The sequence below is a fragment of the Oncorhynchus keta genome, chromosome 22 (assembly GCF_023373465.1).
Source record: "Oncorhynchus keta strain PuntledgeMale-10-30-2019 chromosome 22, Oket_V2, whole genome shotgun sequence".
In the NCBI taxonomy this organism is placed as follows: Eukaryota; Metazoa; Chordata; class Actinopteri; order Salmoniformes; family Salmonidae; genus Oncorhynchus; species Oncorhynchus keta.
Genome location: NC_068442.1, coordinates 57,546,271 through 57,572,482, shown reverse-complemented (window position 1 = coordinate 57,572,482; position 26,212 = coordinate 57,546,271). Strand labels below are relative to the sequence as shown.

The window sequence follows — 26,212 nt, the reverse complement described above, 5'->3', positions numbered from 1 at the left end:
AGGCAGAGACAGCAAGGGCGATTCGTTGCTCCAGTGCCTTTCCGTTCACCTTCACACTCCTGGGTCAGACTACACTCAATCATAGGACCTGCTGAAGAGATGAGTCTTCAATAAAGACTTAAAGGTTGAGACCAAGTCTGCATCTCTCACATGGGTAGGCAGACCATTCCATAAAAATGGAGCTCTATAGGAGAAAGCCCTACCTCCAGCTGTTTGCTTCGAAATTCTAGGGACAGTAAGGAGGCATGCGTCTTGTGACCGTAGCGTACGTGTAGGTATGTACGGCAGGACCAAATCAGAAAGATAGGTAGGAGCAAGCCCATGTAATGCTTTGTAGGTTAGCAGTAAAACCTTGAAATCAGCCCTGGCCTTAACAGGAAGCCAGTGTAGAGAGGCTAGCACTGGAGTAATATGATACATTGTTTGGTTCTAGTCAAGATTCTAGCAGCCGTGTTTAGCACCAACTGAAGTTGATTTAGTGTTTCATCAGCTTTATCCGGGTAAAAAAAAAGCATAATTTTTGGGCAAAAAGTTTCAGATGAAATCAAATCCAATTGTATTGGTCACATACACATGGTTAGCAGATGTTAATGCGAGTATAGTAAAATGCTTGTGCTTCTAGTTCCGACAGTGCAGTAATATCTAACAAGTCATCTAACTATTTCACAACAACTACCTTATAAACACAAGTGTAAAGGATTGAATAAGAATATGTACATATAAATATATGGATGAGCAATGGCCAAACGGCATAGGCAGGATGCAGTAGATGGTATAGAGTAGAGTATATACATATGAGATGAGTAATGTAGGGTATGTAAACAAGATGCAGTAGATGGTATAGAATACAGTATATACATATGAGATGAGTAATGTAGGGTATGTAAACAAGATGTAGTAGATGGTATAGAGTACAGTATATACATATGAGATGAGTAATGTAGGGTATGTAAACATTGTTTAAAGTGACTAGTGATACATTTATTACATCCGATTTTTAATTATTAAGTGGCCAGAGATTTGAGTCAGTATGTTGGCAGCAGCCACTCAATGTTAGTGATAGATGTTTAACAGTCTGATGGCCTTATAATAATAATATAATAATATAATATATAATAACAATATATGGTCCTTCTGTAGCTCAGTTGGTAGAGCATGGCGCTTGTAACGCCAGGGTAGTGGGTTCGATCCCCTGGACCACCCATATGTAGAATGTATGCACACATGACTGTAAGTCGCTTTGGATAAAGCGTCTGCTAAATGGCATATAATATTATTCTGTGTGTTTGTGACCAAATGTTTTATATTTTCTCCGAGAGAATGTCCAAGAGAGGCAAAACTAACTGTGTTGTTATAAAAGGGTCATCATTGAATTAATAGTAATTTTAGAGAGAAAGGGAGGCAACAAGTGGCCTTCTCACCCTTCGCCACACAATGAGGGAATTCGATTAAGCTGAACTGTGGTGTACCGGGCTATGGCGTGAATCATCAGAAGCGGTGAGGGAGGAGCGCAATTCCAAATCGTACAGTGCGCTGCTGGGTCATGTTATCAAAAACGCAGCATGATGCATCGCTCAGAAACATACATATATTTTCATTAAAATATAGTTTTGTTTTCATTGTCTGATAAAGGTATATAAAGCATGCTTATCGCTTATTACGTTTACATGTGAAAACACAGAATCCTACTCATTACTCTACATACGTAACCTACATCACTTTTGTTTTGAGTCGACTTCGTTGCCTGCCAAAACGGGGACCCTGGCTCATTGCCCGGAGGCAACCAACGCTAACCAAGTTCACCCTGGGAAGGTCCTGGGCATTAATCGAATCCTCTCCATGCTCTTCTGGACGGCAATTTTGACGTTGACGTCAACACAGCAATGGCGGATGCAGTGGAGGAAGTTCTTGAAGGCAGCTGGTAAGATTCAATATAATTATCACTGTTGTCAGAGATACTTATGACATCGGATGAATCGGTATTTTCACAATATAAAACACAATTTGTTAGCTACGTTACATCTGGGAAAAGTAGGTTGCCGTTCTGGGGTGATGATGGTTTTGGACTGTATCGATTAGCTACTAGCCGGAGATCGAGCGATGCTCTCATCTGAAACAGCCCAGCTAACGTTTCGTTAGTCTAGGTAGGCTTTCACAAGAAAGTAGCTCGGCAATTCGATTGTTTGTTTGTAATACTAGCTAGCTACAACTAGTGTTGTCATTCCTGAGCGACACTGCTGGTATTGTTTAGGATTTTGATGTGTAAATATTGCTAACGTTAGCTAGCTAGCTGTAGACTCGAGAGGTTGTGGCTTAATTATATTTTTTTCTATTGTCGACAGTAGCCATTCATCCCCTATCATCAAAGTTGTCCTAATGGCTGTGAAGTGAGGATCTGGCTGCCACAGTATCTGTGCGTTATGCCGCGTTCAAAACAACTGGGAACTCAGAAATCTCCGATTTGAGTGCGTTTAAAACAACTGGGAACTCAGAAATCTCCGATATGAGTGCATTTAAAACAACTGGGAACTCAGAAATCTCCGATATGAGTGCATTTAAAACAACTGGGAACTCAGAAATCTCCGATATGAGTGCATTTAAAACAACTGGGAACTCAGAAATCTCCGATATGAGTGCATTTAAAACAACTGGGAACTCGGGGAAAAAATAACTCCGACTGAGAATTTGTTTCGAACGTGACGTCGGAAACTCGGGCATCTTTATAGAGCTAACCTGAATTTCACCGACGTTATGATTAGACCTCTGTTATTTCCGAGTTTCTAGTTGTCTTGAAAGCAGCGAGAGATGTCGACGCTGAATGTGTATGACGTGTCTGGTCTCTGACGCCCACGAAGTTCCGATTCAAACTCCCATCAGACAGCTCTGCTGGAGTTTTGCTGAGCAACTATCTTCATTTACTCCCATTACGGCTGGTATGTACTTCCAAACAAGGTATACATTTTGGGCTTCCAAGTGGCGCAGTCTAAGGCACTGCATCTCAGTGCAAGAGGCGCCACTACAGTCCCTGGTTCGAATCCAGGCTGTACCACATCCGGCCGTGTTTGAGAGTCTCATTGGGTGGCACGCAATTGGCCCAGCGTCGTCAGGGTTTGGCCGGGGTAAGCCATCATTGTAAATAAGAATTGTTCTTAACTGACTGTTGAAGACTTCTGACCTGTGTGGCAGTAATGAGTGAAGTCTGGCAGCAATTGGAGGTGCAAAATATTTGTTATTTTTTTGGTTACTCTATACCTTTTTTTTTCGAAGTACATACCCACTGTAATGGGCACTAAATTAAGATGGTTACTCAGTGATACTCTATATTTGGTGAATAACGAATCTATTTCTACATTATAATGCAGAGCTGCCCAATTGATTTTGAATTGAAGCTTCCTCTGCGTTGCGCCACGTTCAAAACAACTGGGAACTCGGGGGGGAAACAAGCCCGACTGGGGAAAAAAATCCAACTCAGTCCTCTTTCTAGAGCTCTGAATTCCTGACCTGAAGATCACTGATGTCATGATTTGTCCTGGTATTTTTCAGAGTTCCCAGATGTTCTGAATGCGACATTAGAGACCAGTCATACTCATCCTCGACATCTCTAACATGCTGACCACAGCGCTCGCGTCGTAAAATACATGTACCCATGCATGTCATACTCATCGTCGACATCTCTAACATGCTGACCACAGCGCTCGCGTCGTAAAATACATGTACCCAGACATGTCATACTCATCGTCGACATCTCTAACATGCTGACCACAGCGCTCGCGTCGTAAAATACATGTACCCATGCATGTCATACTCATCATCGACATCTCTAACATGCTGACCACAGCGCTCGCGTCGTAAAATACATGTACCCATGCATGTCATACTCATCGTCGACATCTCTAACATGCTGACCACAGCGCTCGCGTCGTAAAATACATGTACCCAAGCATGTCATACAATCATTGCATCCACATGTCTGCGAAACATCTAGGACTAGTTAATTGGTGAATTGTTGGAATCGTGGAAATATAGTGATTATAATTCTATACTTGGAATGTAGTGGGAGAAGCAGCTTGAGTACATTGTTGTTTGACAACGAATGAATAAGCCAGTGAGAAATATTTTTTTTACGGTAGGAACCAAAGTGTTGGTCTGTGTTTCCAGGTGACCCTAATTATGTTACATTACATGATTTCTTATGTCATATAGATAACTATCTAACCAACATATTCATGCTTACCTATTCCTCTCTGATAAGCATTTTTGTACAACAGTATCTTATCTAGACCTGCACTGGTACCAGGCCGTATAAGCTAACTTGCTACGTATATTTAGCAAGCTAGCTTGCCAGCTAACTAGCGATTAGCATTAACACAATTTATTTTTCCCAACACATTTACATTTTTTTACATTTAAGTCATTTAGCAGACGCTCTTATCCAGAGCGACTTACAAATTGGTGCATTCACCTTATGACATCCAGTAGAACAGTCACTTTACAATAGTGCATCTAAATCTTAAAGGGGGGGTGAGAAGGATTACTTATCCTATCCTAGGTATTCCTTAAAGAGGTGGGGTTTCAGGTGTCTCCGGAAGGTGGTGATTGACTCCGCTGTCCTGGCGTCGTGAGGGAGTTTGTTCCACCATTGGGGGGCCAGAGCAGCGAACAGTTTTGACTGGGCTGAGCGGGAACTGTACTTCCTCAGTGGTAGGGAGGCGAGCAGGCCTCCCACCTTGCTAAGAAAATAAACTAGATGACAGTAGTTTGGAGACGGTAAGATACTCAAACTAAGTGTGATTCTAGAAGGCTTGTGGAAAGCAGCAGGTCACCGACATTGTTGCCTCCATCTGACCATGGGGAGTGAACGGCAAGAAAGTGCTGGTGACTCTGTGGTCGAGTACCTGCTCTCTCCTTGAGTGATGCAGGGCTTGGTGTGGTTAGCGGTAGGAGAGGGGGAGAAATGACTCAAGTAGCAAACGGAAGTAAACTATAAAAACTCACTGCGCTGGAGTTGCATAGGACATTTTAACAAACCAAACATTAAAATACAGTTATAGAAAGTAAAGTAAAAACTGAAACCAGTTCTTGAATCAATACCGGTATATATTAAAATATGGTGGACTACTCAGCCCTTATCCGAACAATGGCCTTCATCAGCTTGGTCAGGAATCAGGATAGTGTAAAGACAGTCTGCTAAACGTGTTCCTCTTGTCATTATAGTAAAGTGAAGGACATTCCAACAGGCTCTGTATATGTGTCAACCAGCGTACTCTAGGCAAATGATGCCATTCATCTTCCCCATTGATAGATGCTAACTACCTTGAGCGCCTATTGATAGATGCTAACTACCTTGAGCGCCTATTGATAGATGCTAACTACCTTGAGCGCCTATTGATAGATGCTAACTACCTTGAGCGCCTATTGATAGATGCTAACTACCTTGAGCGCCTATTGATAGATGCTAACTACCTTGAGCGCCTATTGATAGATGCTAACTACCTTGAGCGCCTATTGATAGATGCTAACTACCTTGAGCGCCTATTGATAGATGCTAACTACCTTGAGCGCCTATTGATAGATGCTAACTACCTTGAGCGCCTATCGATAGATGCTAACTACCTTGAGCGCCTATCGATAGATGCTAACTACCTTGAGCGCCTATTGATAGATGCTAACTACCTTGAGCGCCTATCGATAGATGCTAACTACCTTGAGCGCCTATCGATAGATGCTAACTACCTTGAGCGCCTATTGATAGATGCTAACTACCTTGAGCGCCTATTGATAGATGCTAACTACCTTGAGTGCCTATTGATGAAGGTATCTTCTCCCCAGGGGACTTTATAGTTACGAGCCTGACACTCAGTCTGTATGTGAACATGCATTTCTTACGGTACGGTTTTGGAAACATCGTTAGCAAAAAAAAATAGTAGCCTCGAGCACTCTCTTAGGGTAGCACCATGGTGTAGCCGGAGGACAGCTATTTTCCATCCTCCTCTGAAACGGGGAAAGAAACACTTGTTCTAATGATTACACCCCAGATCCGCTAGATGCAGGTAAGAGTGTGCAAGGTGGTATTGAATGTGTCTCTGTCTGTCACCTTGATTACTCCAACTTGTCTCTGGACCTGTGCTGTGTTATAAACTTTAATTCGTAGGCTAGGTTGTAGCAACCTCAACATTGGTATAGGGCAAATTAGAGTATCATGTAGGAGGAGCCTAAACTGATCACTGATGCATTGAACTGTTACTTTGAGCTCAATTACCCCATACCCCTGGTACCCATGTTATTACCCCATACCCCTGGTACCCATGTTATTACCCCATACCCCTGGTACCCATGTTATTACCCCATACCCCTGGTACCCATGTTATTACCCCATACCCCTGGTACCCATGTTATTACCCCATACCCCTGGTACCCATGTTATTACCCCATACCCCTGGTACCCATGTTATTACCCCATACCCCTGGTACCCATGTTATTACCCCATACCCCTGGTACCCATGTTATTACCCCATACCCCTGGTACCCATGTTATTACCCCATACCCCTGGTACCCATGTTATTACCCCATACCCCTGGTACCCATGTTATTACCCCATACCCCTGGTACCCATGTTATTACCCCATACCCCTGGTACCCATGTTATTACCCCATACCCCTGGTACCCATGTTATTACCCCATACCCCTGGTACCCATGTTATTACCCCATACCCCTGGTACCCATGTTATTACCCCATACCCCTGGTACCCATGTTATTACCCCATACCCCTGGTACCCATGTTATTACCCCATACCCCTGGTACCCATGTTATTACCCCATACCCCTGGTACCCATGTTATTACCCCTGCACATGTACTGGTACCCATGTTATTACCCCTGCACATGTACTGGTACCCATGTTATTACCCCTGCACATGTACTGGTACCCATGTTATTACCCTGCACATGTACTGGTACCCATGTTATTACCCCTGCACATGTACTGGTACCCATGTTATTACCCTGCACATGTACTGGTACCCATGTTATTACCCCTGCACATGTACTGGTACCCATGTTATTACCCCTGCACATGTACTGGTACCCATGTTATTACCCCTGCACATGTACTGGTACCCATGTTATTACCCCTGCACATGTACTGGTACCCATGTTATTACCCCTGCACATGTACTGGTACCCATGTTATTACCCCTGCACATGTACTGGTACCCATGTTATTACCCCTGCACATGTACTGGTACCCATGTTATTACCCCTGCACATGTACTGGTACCCATGTTATTACCCCTGCACATGTACTGGTACCCATGTTATTACCCCTGCACATGTACTGGTACCCATGTTATTACCCCTGCACATGTACTGGTACCCATGTTATTACCCCTGCACATGTACTGGTACCCATGTTATTACCCCTGCACATGTACTGGTACCCATGTTATTACCCCTGCACATGTACTGGTACCCATGTTATTACCCCTGCACATGTACTGGTACCCATGTTATTACCCCTGCACATGTACTGGTACCCATGTTATTACCCCTGCACATGTACTGGTATGTTATGCCCCCCATGTTATTACCCCTGCACATGTACTGGTACCCATGTTATTACCCCTGCACATGTACTGGTACCCATGTTATTACCCCTGCACATGTACTGGTACCCATGTTATTACCCCTGCACATGTACTGGTACCCATGTTATTACCCCTGCACATGTACTGGTACCCATGTTATTACCCCTGCACATGTACTGGTACCCATGTTATTACCCCTGCACATGTACTGGTACCCATGTTATTACCCCTGCACATGTACTGGTACCCATGTTATTACCCTGCACATGTACTGGTACCCATGTTATTACCCCTGCACATGTACTGGTACCCATGTTATTACCCCTGCCCTGCACATGTACTGGTACCCATGTTATTACCCCTGCACATGTACTGGTACCCATGTTATTACCCCTGCACATGTACTGGTACCCATGTTATTACCCTGCACATGTACTGGTACCCATGTTATTACCCCTGCACATGTACTGGTACCCATGTTATTACCCCTGCACATGTACTGGTACCCATGTTATTACCCCTGCACATGTACTGGTACCCATGTTATTACCCCTGCACATGTACTGGTACCCATGTTATTACCCCCTGCACATGTACTGGTACCCATGTTATTACCCCTGCACATGTACTGGTACCCATGTTATTACCCCTGCACATGTACTGGTACCCATGTTATTACCCCTGCACATGTACTGGTACCCATGTTATTACCCCTGCACATGTACTGGTACCCATGTTATTACCCCTGCACATGTACTGGTACCCATGTTATTACCCCTGCACATGTACTGGTACCCATGTTATTACCCCTGCACATGTACTGGTACCCATGTTATTACCCCTGCACATGTACTGGTACCCATGTTATTACCCCTGCACATGTACTGGTACCCATGTTATTACCCCTGCACATGTACTGGTAGCCATGTTATTACCCCTGCACATGTACTGGTAGCCATGTTATTACCCCTGCACATGTACTGGTAGCCATGTTATTACCCCTGCACATGTACTGGTAGCCATGTTATTACCCCTGCACATGTACTGGTAGCCATGTTATTACCCTGCACATGTACTGGTAGCCATGTTATTACCCCTGCACATGTACTGGTAGCCATGTTATTACCCCCTGCACATGTACTGGTAGCCATGTTATTACCCCTGCACATGTACTGGTAGCCATGTTATTACCCCTGCACATGTACTGGTAGCCATGTTATTACCCCTGCACATGTACTGGTAGCCATGTTATTACCCCTGCACATGTACTGGTAGCCATGTTATTACCCCTGCACATGTACTGGTAGCCATGTTATTACCCCTGCACATGTACTGGTAGCCATGTTATTACCCCTGCACCCCTGCACATGTACTGGTAGCCATGTTATTACCCCTGCACATGTACTGGTAGCCATGTTATTACCCCTGCACATGTACTGGTAGCCATGTTATTACCCCTGCACATGTACTGGTAGCCATGTTATTACCCCTGCACATGTACTGGTACCCATGTTATTACCCCTGCACATGTACTGGTACCCATGTTATTACCCCTGCACATGTACTGGTACCCATGTTATTACCCTGCACATGTACTGGTACCCATGTTATTACCCCTGCACATGTACTGGTAGCCATGTTATTACCCCTGCACATGTACTGGTAGCCATGTTATTACCCCTGCACATGTACTGGTAGCCATGTTATTACCCCTGCACATGTACTGGTAGCCATGTTATTACCCCTGCACATGTACTGGTAGCCATGTTATTACCCCTGCACATGTACTGGTAGCCATGTTATTACCCCTGCACATGTACTGGTAGCCATGTTATTACCCCTGCACATGTACTGGTAGCCATGTTATTACCCCTGCACATGTACTGGTAGCCATGTTATTACCCCTGCACATGTACTGGTAGCCATGTTATTACCCCTGCACATGTACTGGTAGCCATGTTATTACCCCTGCACATGTACTGGTAGCCATGTTATTACCCCTGCACATGTACTGGTAGCCATGTTATTACCCCCTGCACATGTACTGGTAGCCATGTTATTACCCCTGCACATGTACTGGTAGCCATGTTATTACCCCTGCACATGTACTGGTAGCCATGTTATTACCCCTGCCCCATGTTATTACCCCTGCACATGTACTGGTAGCCATGTTATTACCCCTGCACATGTACTGGTAGCCATGTTATTACCCTGCACATGTACTGGTAGCCATGTTATTACCCCTGCACATGTACTGGTAGCCATGTTATTACCCCTGCACATGTACTGGTAGCCATGTTATTACCCCTGCACATGTACTGGTAGCCATGTTATTACCCCTGCACATGTACTGGTAGCCATGTTATTACCCCTGCACATGTACTGGTAGCCATGTTATTACCCTGCACATGTACTGGTAGCCATGTTATTACCCCTGCACATGTACTGGTAGCCATGTTATTACCCCTGCACATGTACTGGTAGCCATGTTATTACCCCTGCACATGTACTGGTAGCCATGTTATTACCCCTGCACATGTACTGGTAGCCATGTTATTACCCCTGCACATGTACTGGTAGCCATGTTACCCCTGCACATGTACTGGTAGCCATGTTATTACCCCTGCACATGTACTGGTAGCCATGTTATTACCCCTGCACATGTACTGGTAGCCATGTTATTACCCCTGCACATGTACTGGTAGCCATGTTATTACCCCTGCACATGTACTGGTAGCCATGTTATTACCCTGCACATGTACTGGTAGCCATGTTATTGCCCCTGCACATGTACTGGTAGCCATGTTATTGCCCCTGCACATGTACTGGTAGCCATGTTATTGCCCCTGCACATGTACTGGTAGCCATGTTATTGCCCCTGCACATGTACTGGTAGCCATGTTATTACCCCTGCACATGTACTGGTAGCCCATACCCCTGCACATGTACTGGTAGCCATGTTATTACCCCTGCACATGTACTGGTAGCCATGTTATTACCCTGCACATGTACTGGTAGCCATGTTATTACCCCTGCACATGTACTGGTAGCCATGTTATTACCCTGCACATGTACTGGTAGCCATGTTATTACCCCTGCACATGTACTGGTAGCCATGTTATTACCCCTGCACATGTACTGGTACCCATGTTATTACCCCTGCACATGTACTGGCACATGCCATGTTATTACCCCTGCACATGTACTGGTAGCCATGTTATTACCCCTGCACATGTACTGGTAGCCATGTTATTACCCCTGCACATGTACTGGTAGCCATGTTATTACCCCTGCACATGTACTGGTAGCCATGTTATTACCCCTGCACATGTACTGGTAGCCATGTTATTACCCCTGCACATGTACTGGTAGCCATGTTATTACCCCTGCACATGTACTGGTAGCCATGTTATTACCCCTGCACATGTACTGGTAGCCATGTTATTACCCCTGCACATGTACTGGTAGCCATGTTATTGCCCCTGCACATGTACTGGTAGCCATGTTATTGCCCCTGCACATGTACTGGTAGCCATGTTATTGCCCCTGCACATGTACTGGTAGCCATGTTATTGCCCCTGCACATGTACTGGTAGCCATGTTATTACCCCTGCACCATGTTATTACCCCTGCACATGTACTGGTAGCCATGTTATTGCACCCATACCCCTGCACATGTACTGGTACCCATGTTATTACCCCTGCACATGTACTGGTAGCCATGTTATTACCCCTGCACATGTACTGGTAGCCATGTTATTACCCCTGCACATGTACTGGTAGCCATGTTATTACCCCTGCACATGTACTGGTAGCCATGTTATTACCCCTGCACATGTACTGGTAGCCATGTTATTGCCCCATACCCCCTGCACATGTACTGGTAGCCATGTTATTGCCCCATACCCCTGCACATGTACTGGTACCCATGTTATTGCCCCATACCCCTGCACATGTACTGGTACCCTGTTATTACCCCTGCACATGTACTGGTAGCCATACCCCTGCACATGTACTGGTACCCATGTTATTACCCCTGCACATGTACTGGTACCCATGTTATTGCCCCCCCTGCACATGTACTGGTACCCATGTTATTACCCCTGCACATGTACTGGTACCCATGTTATTGCCCCATGTTATACCCCTGCACATGTACTGGTACCCTGTTATTACCCCTGCACATGTACTGGTACCCATGTTATTACCCCTGCACATGTACTGGTACCCATGTTATTACCCCTGCACATGTACTGGTAGCCATGTTATTACCCCATACCCCTGCACATGTACTGGTAGCCATGTTATTACCCCATACCCCTGCACATGTACTGATACCCATGTTATTACCCCATACCCCTGCACATGTACTGGTAGCCATGTTATTACCCCATACCCCTGCACATGTACTGGTACCCTGTTATTACCCCATACCCCTGCACATGTACTGGTACCCTGTTATTACCCCTGCACATGTACTGGTACCCTGTTATTACCCCTGCACATGTACTGGTACCCATGTTATTACCCCTGCACATGTACTGGTACCCATGTTATTACCCCTGCACATGTACTGGTACCCTGTTATTACCCCTGCACATGTACTGGTACCCTGTTATTACCCCCTGTACATGTACTGGTACCCTGTTATTACCCCTGTACATGTACTGGTACCCATGTTATTACCCCTGCACATGTACTGGTACCCATGTTATTACCCCTGCACATGTACTGGTACCCATGTTATTACCCCCACATGTACTGGTACCCATGTTATTACCCCTGCACATGTACCCATGTTATTTACCCCTGCACATGTACTGGTAGCCATGTTATTACCCCATACCCCTGCACATGTACTGGTACCCATGTTATTACCCCATACCCCTGCACATGTACTGGTAGCCATGTTATTACCCCATACCCCTGCACATGTACTGGTACCCATGTTATTACCCCATACCCCTGCACATGTACTGGTACCCTGTTATTACCCCTGCACATGTACTGGTACCCTGTTATTACCCCTGCACATGTACTGGTACCCATGTTATTACCCCATACCCCTGCACATGTACTGGTACCCTGTTATTACCCCATACCCCTGCACATGTACTGGTACCCTGTTATTACCCCTGCACATGTACTGGTACCCTGTTATTACCCCTGCACATGTACTGGTACCCTGTTATTACCCCTGCACATGTACTGGTACCCATGTTATTACCCCATACCCCTGCACATGTACTGGTACCCTGTTATTACCCCATACCCCTGCACATGTACTGGTACCCTGTTATTACCCCTGCACATGTACTGGTACCCTGTTATTACCCCTGCACATGTACTGGTACCCATGTTATTACCCCATACCCCTGCACATGTACTGGTACCCTGTTATTACCCCTGCACATGTACTGGTACCCATGTTATTACCCCTGCACATGTACTGGTACCCTGTTATTACCCCTGCACATGTACTGGTACCCTGTTATTACCCCTGTACATGTACTGGTACCCTGTTATTACCCCTGTACATGTACTGGTACCCTGTTATTACCCCTGTACATGTACTGGTACCCTGTTATTACCCCTGTACATGTACTGGTACCCATGTTATTACCCCTGCACATGTACTGGTACCCATGTTATTACCCCTGCACATGTACTGGTACCCATGTTATTACCCCTGCACATGTACTGGTACCCATGTTATTACCCCATACCCCTGCACATGTACTGGTACCCATGTTATTACCCCTGCACATGTACTGGTACCCATGTTATTACCCCTGCACATGTACTGGTACCCATGTTATTACCCCTGCACATGTACTGGTACCCATGTTATTACCCCTGCACATGTACTGGTACCCATGTTATTACCCCTGCACATGTACTGGTACCCATGTTATTACCCCTGCACATGTACTGGTACCCATGTTATTACCCCTGCACATGTACTGGTACCCATGTTATTACCCCTGCACATGTACTGGTAGCCATGTTATTACCCCTGCACATGTACTGGTAGCCATGTTATTACCCCTGCACATGTACTGGTAGCCATGTTATTACCCCTGCACATGTACTGGTACCCATGTTATTACCCCTGCACATGTACTGGTAGCCATGTTATTACCCCTGCACATGTACTGGTAGCCATGTTATTACCCCTGCACATGTACTGGTAGCCATGTTATTACCCCTGCACATGTACTGGTAGCCATGTTATTACCCCTGCACATGTACTGGTAGCCATGTTATTACCCCTGCACATGTACTGGTAGCCATGTTATTACCCCTGCACATGTACTGGTAGCCATGTTATTACCCCTGCACATGTACTGGTAGCCATGTTATTACCCCTGCACATGTACTGGTAGCCATGTTATTGCCCCATACCCCTGCACATGTACTGGTAGCCATGTTATTGCCCCATACCCCTGCACATGTACTGGTAGCCATGTTATTGCCCCATACCCCTGCACATGTACTGGTACCCATGTTATTGCCCCATACCCCTGCACATGTACTGGTACCCTGTTATTACCCCATACCCCTGCACATGTACTGGTACCCATGTTATTACCCCTGCACATGTACTGGTACCCATGTTATTACCCCTGCACATGTACTGGTACCCATGTTATTACCCCTGCACATGTACTGGTACCCATGTTATTGCCCCATACCCCTGCACATGTACTGGTACCCTGTTATTACCCCATACCCCTGCACGTGTACTGGTACCCATGTTATTACCCCTGCACATGTACTGGTACCCTGTTATTACCCCTGTACATGTACTGGTACCCTGTTATTACCCCTGTACATGTACTGGTACCCTGTTATTGCCCCTGCACATGTACTGGTACCCATGTTATTACCCCTGCACATGTACTGGTACCCATGTTATTACCCCTGCACATGTACTGGTACCCATGTTATTACCCCTGCACATGTACTGGTACCCATGTTATTACCCCATACCCCTGCACATGTACTGGTAGCCATGTTATTACCCCATACCCCTGCACATGTACTGGTACCCATGTTATTACCCCATACCCCTGCACATGTACTGGTACCCATGTTATTACCCCATACCCCTGCACATGTACTGGTACCCATGTTATTACCCCATACCCCTGCACATGTACTGGTACCCATGTTATTACCCCATACCCCTGCACATGTACTGGTACCCATGTTATTACCCCATACCCCTGCACATGTACTGGTACCCTGTGTGTATATAGCCATGTTATTACCCCTGCACATGTACTGGTACCCATGTTATTACCCCATACCCCTGCACACCGACTCTGTACTGGGAGCCATGTTATTACCCCTGCACACCGACTCTGTACTGGTAGCCATGTTATTACCCCTGCACACCGACTCTGTACTGGTAGCCATGTTATTACCCCTGCACACCGACTCTGTACTGGTAGCCATGTTATTACCCCTGCACATGTACTGGTACCCATGTTATTACCCCATACCCCTGCACACCGACTCTGTACTGGTAGCCATGTTATTACCCCTGCACACCGACTCGGTACTGGTAGCCATGTTATTACCCCTGTACATTGACTCGGTACTGGTAGCCATGTTATTACCCCTGTACATTGACTCGGTACTGGTAGCCATGTTATTACCCCTGTGCATTGACTTGGTACTGGTAGCCATGTTATTACCCCATACCCCTGTACATTGACTTGGTACTGGTAGCCATGTTATTACCCATGTACATTGACTTGGTACTGGTAGCCATGTTATTACCCTATACCCCTGTACATTGACTTGGTACTGGTAGCCATGTTATTACCCCATACCCCTGTACATCGACTTGGTACTGGTAGCCATGTTATTACCCCTGTACATTGACTTGGTACTGGTAGCCATGTTATTACCCCTGTACATTGACTTGGTACTGGAAGCCATGTTATTACCCCTGTACATTGACTCGGTACTGGTAGCCATGTTATTACCCCATACCCCTGCACATGTACTGGTACCCATGTTATTACCCCATACCCCTGCACATGTACTGGTACCCATGTTATTACCCCATACCCCTGCACATGTACTGGTACCCATGTTATTACCCCATACCCCTGCACATGTACTGGTACCCTGTGTGTATATAGCCATGTTATTACCCCTGCACATGTACTGGTACCCATGTTATTACCCCATACCCCTGCACACCGACTCTGTACTGGGAGCCATGTTATTACCCCTGCACACCGACTCTGTACTGGTAGCCATGTTATTACCCCTGCACACCGACTCTGTACTGGTACCCATGTTATTACCCCTGCACACCGACTCTGTACTGGTACCCATGTTATTACCCCTGCACACCGACTCTGTACTGGTAGCCATGTTATTACCCCTGCACACCGACTCGGTACTGGTACCCATGTTATTACCCCTGCACATGTACTGGTACCCATGTTATTACCCCATACCCCTGCACACCGACTCTGTACTGGTACCCATGTTATTACCCCTGCACATGTACTGGTACCCATGTTATTACCCCATACCCCTGCACACCGACTCTGTACTGGTAGCCATGTTATTACCCCTGCACACCGACTCGGTACTGGTAGCCATGTTATTACCCCTGTACATTGACTCGGTACTGGTAGCCATGTTATTACCCCTGTACATTGACTCGGTACTGGTAGCCATGTTATTACCCCTGTGCATTGACTTGGTACTGGTAGCCATGTTATTACCCCATACCCCTGTACATTGACTTGGTACTGGTAGCCATGTTATTACCCATGTACATTGACTTGGTACTGGTAGCCATGTTATTACCCTATACCCCTGTACATTGACTTGGTACTGGTAGCCATGTTATTACCCCATACCCCTGTACATCGACTTGGTACTGGTAGCCATGTTATTACCCCTGTACATTGACTTTGTACTGGTAGCCATGTTATTACCCCTGTACATTGACTTGGTACTGGAAGCCATGTTATTACCCCTGTACATTGACTCGGTACTGGTAGCCATGTTATTACCCCTGTACATTGACTTGGTACTGGTAGCCATGTTATTACCCCTGTACATTAACTTGGTACTGGGAGCCATGTTATTACCCCATACCCCTGCACACCGACTCTGTACTGGTAGCCATGTTATTACCCCTGCACACCGACTCGGTACTGGTAGCCATGTTATTACCCCTGTACATTGACTCGGTACTGGTAGCCATGTTATTACCCCTGTACATTGACTCGGTACTGGTAGCCATGTTATTACCCCTGTGCATTGACTTGGTACTGGTAGCCATGTTATTACCCCTGTACATTGACTTGGTACTGGTAGCCATGTTATTACCCCTGTACATTGACTCGGTACTGGTAGCCATGTTATTACCCCTGTACATTGACTCGGTACTGGTAGCCATGTTATTACCCCTGTGCATTGACTTGGTACTGGTAGCCATGTTATTACCCCTGTACATTGACTTGGTACTGGTAGCCATGTTATTACCCCTGTACATTGACTTGGTACTGGTAGCCATGTTATTACCCCTGTACATTGACTTGGTACTGGTAGCCATGTTATTACCCCTGTACATTGACTTGGTACTGGTAGCCATGTTATTACCCCTGTACATTAACTTGGTACTGGGAGCCATGTTATTACCCCATACCCCTGCACACCGACTCTGTACTGGTAGCCATGTTATTACCCCTGCACACCGACTCGGTACTGGTAGCCATGTTATTACCCCTGTACATTGACTCGGTACTGGTAGCCATGTTATTACCCCTGTGCATTGACTTGGTACTGGTAGCCATGTTATTACCCCATACCCCTGTACATTGACTTGGTACTGGTAGCCATGTTATTACCCATGTACATTGACTTGGTACTGGTAGCCATGTTATTACCCTATACCCCTGTACATTGACTTGGTACTGGTAGCCATGTTATTACCCCATACCCCTGTACATCAACTTGGTACTGGTAGCCATGTTATTACCCCTGTACATCGACTTGGTACTGGTAGCCATGTTATTACCCCATACCCCTGTACATTGACTTGGTACTGGTAGCCATGTTATTACCCCTGTACATTGACTTGGTACTGGTAGCCATGTTATTACCCCTGTACATTGACTTGGTACTGGTAGCCATGTTATTACCCCTGTACATTGACTCGGTACTGGTAGCCATGTTATTACCCCTGTACATTGACTTGGTACTGGTAGCCATGTTATTACCCCTGTACATTAACTTGGTACTGGGAGCCATGTTATTACCCCATACCCCTGTACATCGACTTGGTACTGGTAGCCATGTTATTACCCATGTACATTGACTTGGTACTGGTAGCCATGTTATTACCCTATACCCCTGTACATTGACTTGGTACTGGTAGCCATGTTATTACCCCATACCCCTGTACATCAACTTGGTACTGGTAGCCATGTTATTACCCCTGTACATCGACTTGGTACTGGTAGCCATGTTATTACCCCATACCCCTGTACATTGACTTGGTACTGGTAGCCATGTTATTACCCCTGTACATTGACTTGGTACTGGTAGCCATGTTATTACCCCTGTACATTGACTTGGTACTGGTAGCCATGTTATTACCCCTGTACATTGACTCGGTACTGGTAGCCATGTTATTACCCCTGTACATTGACTTGGTACTGGTAGCCATGTTATTACCCCTGTACATTAACTTGGTACTGGGAGCCATGTTATTACCCCATACCCCTGTACATCGACTTGGTACTGGTAGCCATGTTATTACCCCTGTACATTGACTCGGTACTGGTAGCCATGTTATTACCCCTGTACATTGACTTGGTACTGGTAGCCATGTTATTACCCCTGTACATTGACTCGGTACTGGTAGCCATGTTATTACCCCTGTACATTGACTTGGTACTGGTAGCCATGTTATTACCCCATACCCCTGTACATGGTATCTTGTGCATGGACTTGGTACTGGTAGCCATGTTATTACCCCATACCCCTGTACATGGTGTCTTGTGCATGGACTCGGTACTGGTAGCCGTGTATATAGTGTATATAGTTACTCATTGTGGATTAATTATTGCTTTTATTATTATATGTTTTACTTTTTCTATCATTTTTACATTTTGCATCTCTGCATTGTTGGGAAGGGCCCGTAAGTCAGCTTTTCTCTGTTAGTCTACACCTGTGAAATTATTTTTGATATAAAATTAAAGGGCTTTATGTTTCTAGAATCGTATCACAATTGAGAATTCATTCACGTTTAGATGGAGAATTGGTCTGTTTTGTCTGCCAGAGCCAGTCTACCTCTGAAAAGAACATATAAGGTCCTTGGAGCCCTGGTTCATCCATTCATTTCAGTCCATTTCACATAGAATTAGCCCTGGTTCATCCATTCATTTCAGTACCTTTCACATAGAATGAGCCCTGGTTCATCCATTCATTTCAGTACCTTTCACATAGAATGAGCCCTGGTTCATCCATTCATTTCAGTACCTTTCACATAGAATGAGCCCTGGTTCATCCATTCATTTCAGTACCTTTCACATAGAATGAGCCCTGGTTCATCCATTCATTTCAGTACCTTTCACATAGAATGAGCCCTGGTTCATCCATTCATTTCAGTACCTTTCACATAGAATGAGCCCTGGTTCATCCATTCATTTCAGTACCTTTCACATAGAATGAGCCCTGGTTCATCCATTCATTTCAGTACCTTTCACATAGAATGAGCCCTGGTTCATCCATTCATTTCAGTATCCTTCCTTCTGGTCTTTATATGGTTACAAAGACACTGTTCATGAGCAGGGAGAACAGAGACACTGTCTATCCGGCAGGAAATCACTGCTAATATGGAAGGGTTGTGTTTGTTGCAACAGGGAGGGAATCACGAGGACTGGTTGTGTCTGTTGTAAATGGGAGGGAATCACGAGGACTGGTTGTGTCTGTTGTAAATGGGAGGGAATCACGAGGACTGGTTGTGTCTGTTGTAACAGGGAGGGAATCACGAGGACTGGTTGTGTCTGTTGTAAATGGGAGGGAATCACGAGGACTGGTTGTGTCTGTTGTAAATGGGAGGGAATCACGAGGACTGGTTGTGTTTGTTGCAACAGGGAGGGAATCACGAGGACTGGTTGTGTCTGTTGTAAATGGGAGGGAATCACGAGGACTGGTTGTGTCTGTTGTAAATGGGAGGGAATCACGAGGACTGGTTGTGTCTGTTGTAAATGGGAGGGAATCACGAGGACTGGTTGTGTCTGTTGTAACAGGGAGGGAATCACGAGGACTGGTTGTGTCTGTTGTAACAGGGAGGGAATCACGAGGACTGGTTGTGTCTGTTGTAACAGGGAGGGAATCACGAGGACTGGTTGTGTCTGTTGTAACAGGGAGGGAATCACGAGGACTGGTTGTGTCTGTTGTAACAGGGAGGAAATCACGAGGACTGGTTGTGTCTGTTGTAACAGGGAGGGAATCACGAGGACTGGTTGTGTCTGTTGCAACAGGGAGGGAATCACGAGGACTGGTTGTGTCTGTTGTAACAGGGAGGGAATCACGAGGACTGGTTGTGTCTGTTGTAACAGGGAGGAAATCACGAGGACTGGTTGTGTCTGTTGCAACAGGGAGGGAAACGAGGACTGGTTGTGCCTGTTGCAACAGAGAGGGAATCACGAGGACTGGTTGCCTGTCTCACGGGGACTGGTTGTGTCTGTTGTAACAGGGAGGGAATCACGAGGACTGTCTGTTGTAACAGGGAGGGAATCACGAGGACTGGTTGTGTCTGTTGTAACAGGGAGGGAATCACGAGGACTGGTTGTGTCTGTTGTAACAGGGAGGGAATCACGAGGACTGGTTGTGTCTGTTGCAACAGGGAGGGAATCACGAGGACTGGTTGTGTCTGTTGTAACAGGGAGGGAATCACGAGGACTGGTTGTGTCTGTTGTAACAGGGAGGGAATCACGAGGACTGGTTGTGTCTGTTGTAACAGGGAGGAAATCACGAGGACTGGTTGTGTCTGTTGTAACAGGGAGGGAATCACGAGGACTGGTTGTGTCTATTGCAACAGGGAGGGAATCACGAGGACTGGTTGTGTCTGTTGTAACAGGGAGGGAATCACGAGGACTAGTTGTGCCTGTTGCAACAGGGAGGGAATCACGAGGACTGGTTGTGTCTGTTGTAACAGGGAGGGAATCATGCTGATAAGGACTGGTTGTGTCTGTTGTAACAGGGAGGGAATCACGAGGACTGGTTGTGTCTGTTGCAACAGGGAGGGAATCACGGGGACTGGTTGTGTCTGTTGTAACAGGGAGGGAATCATGCTATTAAGGACGGGTTGTGTCTGTTGTAACAGGGAGGGAATCACGAGGACTGGTTGTGTCTGTTGTAACAGGGAGGAAATCACGAGGACTGGTTGTGTCTGTTGTAACAGGGAGGGAATCACGAGGACTGGTTGTGTCTGTTGCAACAGGGAGGGAATCACGAGGACTGGTTGTGTCTGTTGTAACAGGGAGGGAATCACGAGGACTGGTTGTGTCTGTTGTAACAGGGAGGGAATCACGAGGACTGGTTGTGTCTGTTGTAACAGGGAGGGTCACGAGGGACTGGTTGTGTCTGTTGTAACAGGGAGGGAATCACGAGGACTGGTTGTGTCTATTGCAACAGGGAGGGAATCACGAGGACTGGTTGTGTCTGTTGTAACAGGGAGGGAATCACGAGGACTGGTTGTGTCTGTTGTAACAGGGAGGGAATCACGAGGACTGGTTGTGTCTGTTGTAACAGGGAGGAAATCACGAGGACTGGTTGTGTCTGTTGTAACAGGGAGGGAATCACGAGGACTGGTTGTGTCTATTGCAACAGGGAGGGAATCACGAGGACTGGTTGTGTCTGTTGTAACAGGGAGGGAATCACGAGGACTAGTTGTGCCTGTTGCAACAGGGAGGGAATCACGAGGACTGGTTGTGTCTGTTGTAACAGGGAGGGAATCATGCTGATAAGGACTGGTTGTGTCTGTTGTAACAGGGAGGGAATCACGAGGACTGGTTGTGTCTGTTGTAACAGGGAGGGAATCATGCTAATAAGGACGGGTTGTGTCTGTTGTAACAGGGAGGGAATCACGAGGACTGGTTGTGTCTGTTGTAACAGGGAGGAAATCACGAGGACTGGTTGTGTCTGTTGTAACAGGGAGGGAATCACGAGGACTGGTTGTGTCTGTTGCAACAGGGAGGGAATCACGAGGACTGGTTGTGTCTGTTGTAACAGGGAGGGAATCACGAGGACTGGTTGTGTCTGTTGTAACAGGGAGGGAATCACGAGGACTGGTTGTGTCTGTTGCAACAGGGAGGGAATCACGAGGACTGGTTGTGTCTGTTGCAACAGGGAGGGAATGGACTGGTTGTGTCTGTTGTAACAGGGAGGGAAACGAGGACTGGTTGTGTCTGGAGGGGGAATCACGAGGACTGGTTGTGTCTGTTGTAGGACTGGTTGTGTCTGTTGCAACAGGGAGGGAATCACGAGGACTGGTTGTGCCTGTTGTAACAGGGAGGAATCACGAGGACTGGTTGTGTCTGTTGTAACAGGGAGGAAATCACGAGGACTGGTTGTGTCTGTTGTAACAGGGAGGGAATCACGAGGACTGGTTGTGTCTATTGCAACAGGGAGGGAATCACGAGGACTGGTTGTGTCTGTTGTAACAGGGAGGGAATCACAAGGAAGTTGTGCCTGTTCACGAGGACTGGTTGTGTCTGTTGTAACAGGGAGGGAATCATGGATAAGGACTGGTTGTGTCTGTTGTAACAGGGAGGGAATCACGGGGACTGGTTGTGTCTGTTGTAACAGGGAGGGAATCATGCTAATAAGGACGGGTTGTGTCTGTTGTAACAGGGAGGGAATCACGAGGACTGGTTGTGTCTGTTGCAACAGGGACGGGACTGGTTGTGTCTGTTGTAACAGGGAGGGAATCATGCTGATAAGGACTGGTTGTGTCTGTTGTAACAGGGAGGGAATCATGCTGATAAGGACTGGTTGTGTCTGTTGTAACAGGGAGGGAATCACGAGGACTGGTTGTGTCTGTTGTAACAGGGAGGGAATCACGAGGACTGGTTGTGTCTGTTGTAACAGGGAGGGAATCACGAGGACTGGTTGTGTCTGTTGTAACAGGGAGGGAATCACGAGGACTGGTTGTGTCTGTTGTAACAGGGAGGGAATCATGCTAATAAGGACTGGTTGTGTCTGTTGTAACAGGGAGGGAATCATGCTAATAAGGACTGGTTGTGTCTGTTGTAACAGGGAGGGAATCATGCTAATAAGGACGGGTTGTATCTATGGATGTAAAGATTCACAAATCGGTCAATTGAAATAAATAAATTAGGCCCTAATCTATGGATTTCACATGACTGGGCAGGGTCACACCCCCAGAAATACTCCTCACCACTCCCCTCTGCTAATTTATTATAATAGTGAAGACATCAAAACTATGATATTAACACATATGGAATCATGTAGTAACCAAAAAAGTGAGATTCTTCAAATAGCCACCCTTTGCCTTGATGACAGCTTTGCACACTCTTGACATTCTCTCAACTAGCTTCATGAGGTAGTCACCTGGAATGCATTTCAATTAACAGGTGTGCCTTCTTCAAAGTTAATTTGTGGAATTTCTTTCCTTAATGTGTTTGTGCCAATCAGTTGTGTTGTAACAAGGTAAGGTGGGGTATACAGAAGATAGCCCTTTTTGGTAAAATACCAAGTTCATATTATGGCAAGAACAGCTCAAATAAGAAAAGAGATATGACAGTCCATCATTACTTTAAGAGATGAAGGTCAGTCAATTCGGAAAATTTCAAGAACTTTGAAAGTTTCTTCAAGTGCAGTCGCAAAAACCATCAAGTGCTATGATGAAACTCTCTCTCATGGGGACCGCCACAGGAAAGGAAGACCCAGAGTTACCTCTGCTGCAGAGGATAAGTTCATTAGAGTTACCAGCCTCAGACATTGCAGCTCAAATAAATGCTTCACTGAGTTCAAGTAGTCAACTAGAGGTCGACCGATTTTTATGATTTTTAACCGCCGATACGATTATTAGAGGACAAGAAAAAGCTGATACTGATTAATCGGACGATTTTTATTTATACATTTGTAATAATGACAATTACAACAATACTGAATGAACACTTATTTTAACTTAATATAATACATCAATAAAATCAATTTAGCCTCAAATAATGAAACATGTTCAATGTGGTTTAAATAATGAAAAACAAAGTGTTGGAGAAGAAAGTAAAAGTGCAATATGTGCTATGTAAGAAAGCTGACGTTTCAGTTCCTTGCTCAGAACATGAGAACATATGAAAGCTGGTGGTTCCTTTTAACAATATTCCCAGGTAAGAAGTTTTAGTTTGTAGTTATTATAGGACTATTTCTCTCTATACCATTTGTATTTCATTTACCTTTGACTGTTGGATGTTCTAATATGTACAGTGGGGCAAAAAAGTATTTAGTCAGCCACCAATTGTGCAAGTTCTCCCACTTAAAAAAGATGAGAGAGGCCTGTAATTTTCATCATAGGTACACTTCAACTATGACAGACAAAATGAGAAGAAAAATCCTGAAAATCACATTGTAGGATTTTTAATGAATTTATTTGCACATGATGGTGGGAAATAAGTATTTGTTTAACAACAAAAGTTTATCTCAATACTTTGTTATATACCCTTTGTTGGCAATGACAGGTCAAAAGAGTCTTCACAAGGTTTTCACACACTGTTGCTGGTATTTTGGCCCATTTTGGCCCTCCATGCAGATATCCTCTAGAGCAGTGATGTTTTGGGGCTGTTGCTGGGCAACACTGACTTTCAACTCCCTCCAAATATTTTCTATGGGGTTGAGATCTGGAGACTGGCTAGGCCACTCCAGGACCTTGAAATGCTTCTTACGAAGCCACTCCTTCGTTGCCCGGGCGGTGTGTTTGGGATCATTGTCATGCTGAAAGACCCAGCCACGTTTCATCTTCAATGCCCTTGCTGATGGTAGGCTTTGTTACTTTGGTCCCAGCTCTCTGCAGGTCATTCACTGTGGTTCTGGGATTTTTGCTCACCGTTCTTGTGATCATCTTGACCCCACGGGGTGAGATCTTGCGTGGAGCCCCAGATCGAGGGAGATTATCAGTGGTCTTGTATGTTTTCCATTTCCTAATAATTGCTCCCACAGTTGATTTCTTCAAACCAAGCTGCTTACCTATTGCAGATTCAGTCTTCCCAGCCTGGTGCAGGTCTACAATTTTGTTTCTAGTGTCCTTTGACAGCTCTTTGGTCTTGGCCATAGTGGAGTTTGGATTGTGACTGTTTGAGGTTGTGGACAGGTGTCTTTTATAAAAATGGTCAAAGACTCCGGCCACCCTACTCATGGACTGTTCTCTCTGCTACCGCACGGCAAGATGTACTGTCAAGTCTAGGTCCAAGAGGCTTCTAAACAGCTTCTACCCCCAAGCCATAAGACTCCTGAACATCTAATCAAATGGCTACCAAGACTATTTACATTGTCCCCCCTTTTACGCTGCTGCTACTCTCTGTTATTATCTATGCACGAGTCACTCTATTAACTCTACCCAGGTGTGTATATATTGCCTTGACTAACCGGTGCCCCCGCACATTGACTCTGTACCGTAACACCCTGTATATTGCCTCCACATTGACTCTGTACCTGTACCCCCTGCATATAGCCTCCACATTGACTCTGTACCGTAATACCCTGTATATAACCTCCACATTGATTCTGTACCGTAATACCCTGTATATAGCCTCCACATTGACTCTGTACCGTAATACCCTGTATATAGCCTCCACATTGACTCTGTACCGTAATACCCTGTATATAGCCTCCACATTGACTCTGTACCGGTACCCCCTGTATATAGCCTCCACATTGAATCTGTACCGTAATACCCTGTATATAGCCTCCACATTGACTCTGTACCGTAATACCCTGTATATAGCCTCCACATTGACTCTGTACCGTAATACCCTGTATATAGCCTCCACATTGACTCTGTACCGGTACCCCCTGTATATAGCCTCCACACTGACTTGGTACCGGTGCCCCCTGTATGTAGCCTCCACACTGACTTGGTACCGGTGCCCCCTGTATGTAGCCTCCACATTGACTCTGTACCGTAATACCCTGTATATAGCCTCCACATTGAATCTGTACCGTAATACCCTGTATATATCCTCCACATTGACTCTGTACCGTAATCCCCTTTATATAGCCTCCACATTGAATCTGTACCGTAATACCCTGTATATAGCCTCGCTATTGTTATTTTACTGCTGCTCTTTAATCATGTTACTTTTATTTCTTTTTAGGCATTTTTTAAACTGCATTGTTGGTTAAGGGCTTGTAAGTAAGCATTTCACTGTAATGTCTACACTTGTTGTATTCCGCATGTGGCATATGATTTGACCTACTGTACAGTATCTAGGGTTAGATCTACTATACAGTACCTGAGCTTTGTGCTAATGTTTACTTGCACATATTATGCAGTGTCTGTATTTCCCATCTGCCCATTTCCCAGGTTTTCCAGCGTCTGTCTGTCTGCTTTATGTA

The 26,212-nt window shown here is 45.6% G+C and overlaps 1 protein-coding gene across 5 annotated transcripts in view; it reads left to right on the top strand.

The window, feature by feature from the left end:
• Window positions 1–1,763: 1,763 nt before the first annotated feature.
• Window positions 1,764–26,212, top strand: part of tbc1d23 (TBC1 domain family, member 23) — a 142,098-nt gene continuing 117,649 nt past the window's right edge. For 4 of the 5 annotated variants that reach the window (XM_052475766.1, XM_052475763.1, XM_052475764.1 and 1 more), the window contains exon 1: window positions 1,764–1,921. In XM_052475766.1, coding sequence (XP_052331726.1) covers window positions 1,884–1,921 — 38 coding nt within the window. In that variant the 5' untranslated portion in view covers window positions 1,764–1,883. Of the gene's footprint in view, window positions 1,922–1,962; window positions 2,145–26,212 lie in introns of those variants that run through there. The other variant, XM_052475765.1, reaches the window with a different exon arrangement.